This window comes from Pocillopora damicornis, chromosome 3 (assembly GCF_964200805.1).
Source record: "Pocillopora damicornis chromosome 3, jaPocDami1.2, whole genome shotgun sequence".
Classification (NCBI taxonomy): domain Eukaryota; kingdom Metazoa; phylum Cnidaria; class Anthozoa; order Scleractinia; family Pocilloporidae; genus Pocillopora; species Pocillopora damicornis.
In genome coordinates, this window is record NC_142672.1 from 17,189,752 (window position 1) to 17,195,644 (window position 5,893).

The 5,893-nt window shown below is 41.0% G+C and overlaps 1 protein-coding gene across 1 annotated transcript; it reads left to right on the forward strand.

The window, feature by feature from the left end:
• Positions 1-2,983: 2,983 nt before the first annotated feature.
• Positions 2,984-5,411, forward strand: LOC149048573 (uncharacterized). Its single transcript, XM_089199258.1, has one exon. It carries the CDS (start codon positions 3,544-3,546, stop codon positions 4,465-4,467), a length of 924 nt encoding a protein of 307 aa, XP_089055384.1. The 5' UTR covers positions 2,984-3,543; the 3' UTR covers positions 4,468-5,411.
• Positions 5,412-5,893: the final 482 nt, after the last annotated feature.

The following is a 5,893-nucleotide window of genomic DNA, read 5'->3' on the forward strand; positions in this document are numbered from 1 at the left end:
AAATATGTTTTCCATTCGATAATGCTCAAAGCAGTGTAAGTCGGAAATTCCACTCAAATGCTGCGAGGCTACACCAGTAATTGCTTAGGGCTATGGTTAGGGTTAGAGTTTGGGTCAGCGTCAGCGTCAGGGTTTGGTTTGGTTAGGTTTGGCTAACCCTACGTGTTTGTAGAATCTTTTTATGTGCAGATATACAGCTAGAACCGGGGACTGAACAACAGATAAGAACTAAAACAGATGGAGTTTACGAACAGAATTCTGGAAGCCCTAGAATCCTGGAGGGGTGAAAAGAAGTACAGGGGACTTCTAAGATAAGTATGGCTCGTTCCCTAGTGGTACCAGAGGCAGGAAAGACTCTTGTTTGAGTGGCCAGCTTCTCCGACAAAGTTCTCACCATATTGAGGATGATAAGCAGGAAAGTACAGAAAGAGAGAATAGAAGTGCAGAAGTTATCCAGCCAAGTTCAGATGGGCTTTCAGAGGAGCAGAAAAGGCAATCTTCCCTACTGGTAGACTAATATGAGGGCATATTTGCAATTAACAATTCTGATTTAGGATAATTAGATCTTATGGAACACGACATTAGCACTGGTGTGAGCATGCTCCCATTAAGCAGCTGCCTCGTCGCATACTACCGCACCAGAGGGAGATCATAGATCAACAGCTGGACGAGTCGCTAGCGATTGGTAGAGTTGAAGAGTCGCAGAGCCCCTGGAGCAGTCCGGTTGTTTTGGTAAGGAGACATGATGGAAGTTACCGTATGTGCATTGATTACCGCAAACTGAATTTGTGTACATCGAAAGATGCAATACCGTTAGCGAGGACCGATGATGTCTTGGAAGCGCTGGGTGGTGGCCAATGGTTTTCCTGTCTGGATTTGGCGTCTGGGTATCGGCAGATGCAAGTAAAAGAAGAGGACAGACCCAAAACAGCATTCTCGACCCATCGTGGACAATTCCAATGGAGGGTTATGCCTTTTGGAGTCACGAGTGGGCCAGCTAGTTTTACCAGATTGATGAATCTAGCACTTAGTGAACTGACCTCGACACACTGTCTTACGTATTTGGATGCTATTATTATCTGGGCCCCTTCCCTCGAGGAACATCTGTATCGCCTACGGTTATTATTTGACAGGATACAAACTGCTGCTCTTAAGTTGAAGCCAACTGAGTGTCGGTTTCTAAAGAGAGAAGTTTCGTTCGCAGGGCATGTTGGCTCTTCAGATGGCATCGAAACTGACCCTGACAAGGTCAAGACTAAATGGTTAAGAATATATGAAAGTCATATATTTGAACTGCGGATAAAGACGTGAATGAAAGTGATCCTCGCAGTAATTTGCACTACTTAGGCAGTAGTGAAAATAAGGCCTGAAGGCCTGATGTGAATTTTTTTCAGGCCTTATTTTCACTACTGCCTAAGTAGTGCAAATTACTGCGAGGATCACTTTCATTCACGTCTTTATCCGCAGTTCAAATATATGACTTTCATATATTCTTAACCATTTATTCAATCACTTCACGGGTTTATTTAGAACCAACTTCATGACCAGCTCCCAGTTGGCTTGTTAGCTCAGTTGGTAGAGCGCTGCACCGGTATCGCAGAGGTCATGGGTTCAAATCCCGTACAGGCCTGAATTTTTTTCAGGCCTTATTTTCACTACTGCCTAAGTAGTGCAAATTACTGCGAGGATCACTTTCATTCAAGGTCAAGACTGTTAGAACTTGGCCAACCCGAGTAGACATCAAAGAGCTCCAAAGCTTCATTGGTCTTGCCATTACTATAGGCGGTTTATTTCTGGATTCTCGATCATTGCAGAACCACTCTACGAATTGTCGAGGAAGGGTGTATTTTTCCAGTGGCAGATGGAACAAGAAAGTGCCTTCAATGAACTGAAACATCGCTTGACCATTGCACCCGTCTCGCATACCCCAATTTTAGTCCTGATGCAGGATTATTCGTCCTTGACACAGATGCCAGCCAACCCCTTGGCCATGTGTGAAGTTGACACAAGAGTAAAACAAAGACCTACTCAAGCAGATATAAACAACATCAACTTAGCTGTTAACGAAATCGTCAACCGGGAACAACAGCAACATTCCATCAACCCAAATAGAAATCCATTTGAATATTTATGGATGATTAATTGCATATTGTATGCGGTCGTCGTGGCTTTTTTGTTCTACAAAAAATGGAAGAAACCGGCTGGAGCTAAAGGACAAAAAGAACGGAAAACACAGAGTCAAAAGCTGAAAGATGCGTACATTTCAAGAGCCACAGAATTAAGAAGGAACATTTCAATTGCGAAAGCGGAACTTGAACTCAAAGTCACGAAAACAGCCATGGAAGATATCGGTCTAATTTGGAATGAAAAGAAATGCTCAATCGAACACATGAAGGAAGGCGTACTGGATAGTACCAATCACAATGACCGACAGAGCATAACAAAACTGAAAGACGGAGAGACCTACATTTTTCTAGGCATCCTAGAAAACACACAGCAAGAAGATAGTAAGGTACTAGAAACAACATCTAAGACCTACCAACAGAGATTATCGGTCATCTGGTCGAGCCCTTTGTCAGATTTCCACAAAGTAACAGCAACCAACCAATACGCCTTACCTGCCCTCTCATACCCCATGTGGACGCAGACATGGCAGATAAATGCGCTGAAACAGATCGATAGAGAGAGCCGAAAAATCATCAAAGACAACGGTGGAAGTCATCCAGCAACATCAACTGATCTTTATTATCTACTGAGGAAGATGGGCGGGAGAGGGCTCAAGTCAGTAGAGACCCAATACAAGATGACTAAAGTGAAAACTGCTGTTAATTTGTATACCAACCAAGACAGCACAATGGAACTTGTACGACAACTTGATGAGAAGTGTGAAAGAAATGGCCGACGCAGTATTGTAAAAGATGCGAAGAAATGGTATCCAGTCACCTCGCCACCAGCGAACTCGCCACCAAGGAACGATCTCGCCACCAAGCGAAGTCTTCTCGCCACCAACCACCAATAAAGAGATTAGTCGAGGACAGTAGGATGTTCGGCTGATAAGTCTGTACTCAAACTTTATAAACGTATGTTGTCGAAAGCACGTTCGAAACCGATAAGTTTGTTCGCTTGTCTGTACTCAAACTTTGTAAATGTATGTTGTCGATAGCACGTTCGAAACCGAAGTAAGTTTTTATTCCTCGCATCGAGTTTTGCAATTTCTCCTTGCTTACGTGCAAAAGACAAACGCGATACGTTTTGATTTCAATGAGTTAGGAACGGAACACATCTAACACGTCGCTGAAGGTCATAATTTAAATACAGACAAGCGCACAAACCTATCGGCCGATTTGAATTGTGCTCGTTCGAACATCCTACTCTCCTCGACTACTTTATTCTAGTTTATCTCTTTATTGATGGTTGGTGGCGAGAAGACTTCGCTTGGTGGCGAGTACGTTGGTGGCGAGATCGTTCCTTGGTGGCGAGTTCGCTGGTGGCGAGTCTCCCTAGTGGCGAGGTGACCGGTAACCGAAGAAATATGCAGAAGAGATGGGTTTGGAGTTGAGTCTCTCTCCTGGTGCAGTAGTAACTACTACTGACTCTAATGAAGACATCTCAAGTGAGAAGGTCGGAAAAGTAATGCAAAACAGTATGAATGCCAAGCGGATAGATACAATCAAAGACCAAAAGTGGCAAGGAAAGTTAATACAGACCCGGTGGATAGATACAGATCTCGTGGATTGCTTTAGCTGCTTATACAGATGGCAACTAGCCCCCACAAACACCATAGCAGGGCTATTTGAACTGTACCAACAACTAGTACCAACAAAGTTGTACAACCAGAACAAGACACGAACAGACACCACAAGCGATGCGATGTGCCGAATGTGCCACGAAAGCCCAGAAAGTGTAGCACATGTAATTGCTGGATGTAGTGCGCTTGCACAAACCAAGTATGTAGCAAGGCATAATGGAGCTCTTAAAATTTTATTCTTTGAGCTTCTTGATGACCTTGATCTTATTGAAAGCGTCCCACCATGGTACTCACCAACAACACCGAAACCTGAGTACCACAACACCAAAGCAAGCTCATTCTGGGATGAACCAGTATTTGCAGGAAATACGGAAGTAAGAGCCAACCGAATAGATGTCAGGATAGTTGAAAAGGAGACAGAAACAGTAAAGATCATAGAGATGAGTTGCCCCTGGATAGAAAATAGGAAGCAGAAGAATCAAGAAAAGACCACCAAATATGCACCCTTAAGATGGGAACTCAAACAACAGCACAAGGGCTACACCATCAAGCAATATAACATCATTATAGACGTTTTAGGAGGATATTCGTCAGAAACGAGAGAGAAAGTTATACTACTTCTTGGCAAGACAAAAGCTAACAAGACCTTATTTAACATGCAAAAGGCAGTAATATCAAGTGCACTGAACATTACCAGATCATTTAAAGTACTTTCATAATAGTTCATTTCAACAAATAAATCCTTAGAAAAACACATAATATTAATCAAGTTTTATAATATCCTTATGAAAAGTCTTATTAGCTAATTACTTTAATATAAACATTTTTTTATATCTTTTAATATTTTAAGAATTTCAAAAATTTTATTTTTTGTTTTTTTTTTGTTTTGTTTTGTTTTTTTGATGGACAAAAGCGAACAGTTATGGACACTAATTTTTTAATGAATATAAACAAATTAGATATATAGTTTTAGATGTGTAAATATATAGTTATAGGTTTTGTTTTCTCGGTCACAGCTAGCCTGCCCGACTTAACGTAATCATGCCTAGGCATACTTAAGTATACACTGCCACATAATAATAAAAAAAAATAGTATTAATAAATAATAACAATAATAATAGCAAGAAGAAGAAGAACTTTTTCGTACCTTCGAAAGTGGGTTTGTGTAATTACTCATAAGAGTCGGAGTCCAAGTCGGAGATGCAAACGTTTGAACTGATGAACAAAGGGGAATTTATTGCAACTGGACTAAAACGTTACTCAGCAGGGCTGACTGTCTACCATCTTTACTTGATTCGAAGGCTGAGGAGCAAGGATATTTTTCTTAAAGTTAAATAGCTATTCTCTGTAACTGCTAGAAACCAGTTTGAACTAGAAACACTCCTGATCAGAAGGAACCAGCGACTGATTTTGCTGTTTTTCCTCACATTTAAGGTTTTACGGAACTCATCAAGAGAATTAAGAATAGCCACAACGTTAGAGACGCTCGAAAACCGAGGTATTAAGACTTAGGGGCATAATTTCTCCTAAACCCAACACTACTCTCACCAATACAGCTGGATCGTGCAGTTTTTGTAGTTGGACAACTGAAAATAGTTTGACTATTTCAACTACTTCAAGCAATTAAGATAGTTTGGGCAACTTTTGAGCTTAACTGTGTTCGCTAATTTAACTACTTACCAAGTGGAACCCATTAAGATAAATTTGCCAGTTTAACTTCAACCAACTTAGCCTAAAATTTCCAGATTTTTCAATCGCACTATTTAAAACTTAGGCGTTTTGCGTGGCTAAACTATTTAAGCTATTATGATAAGCTGGTTTCACTATTCTGAAGTACTTCAACCAATCAAGAAGAATTTCGGAATTTGTGCACTTTATTGCATCGTCAGCATTTTTCCGCTTCTTTCCCACCGAATCACGCTGTTTTTATCGCAACAGTACTGCAAAAAATGTTTCTGGTTGGTTGCAGCTGATAACGTTAATTTCAGCCTCACCTCACTCAAAACGTTGTTTCTGTGTACCGAAAACGTGTTCCTCTGTTTGCAGCCTAATTTGGGTTTTTTGCGGCTTATCTCACGCAAAACAACATTTTTGCTTTTGGTTGCTAAATAACCATGTGCTTAGCTGTAACATACCCATAACGTC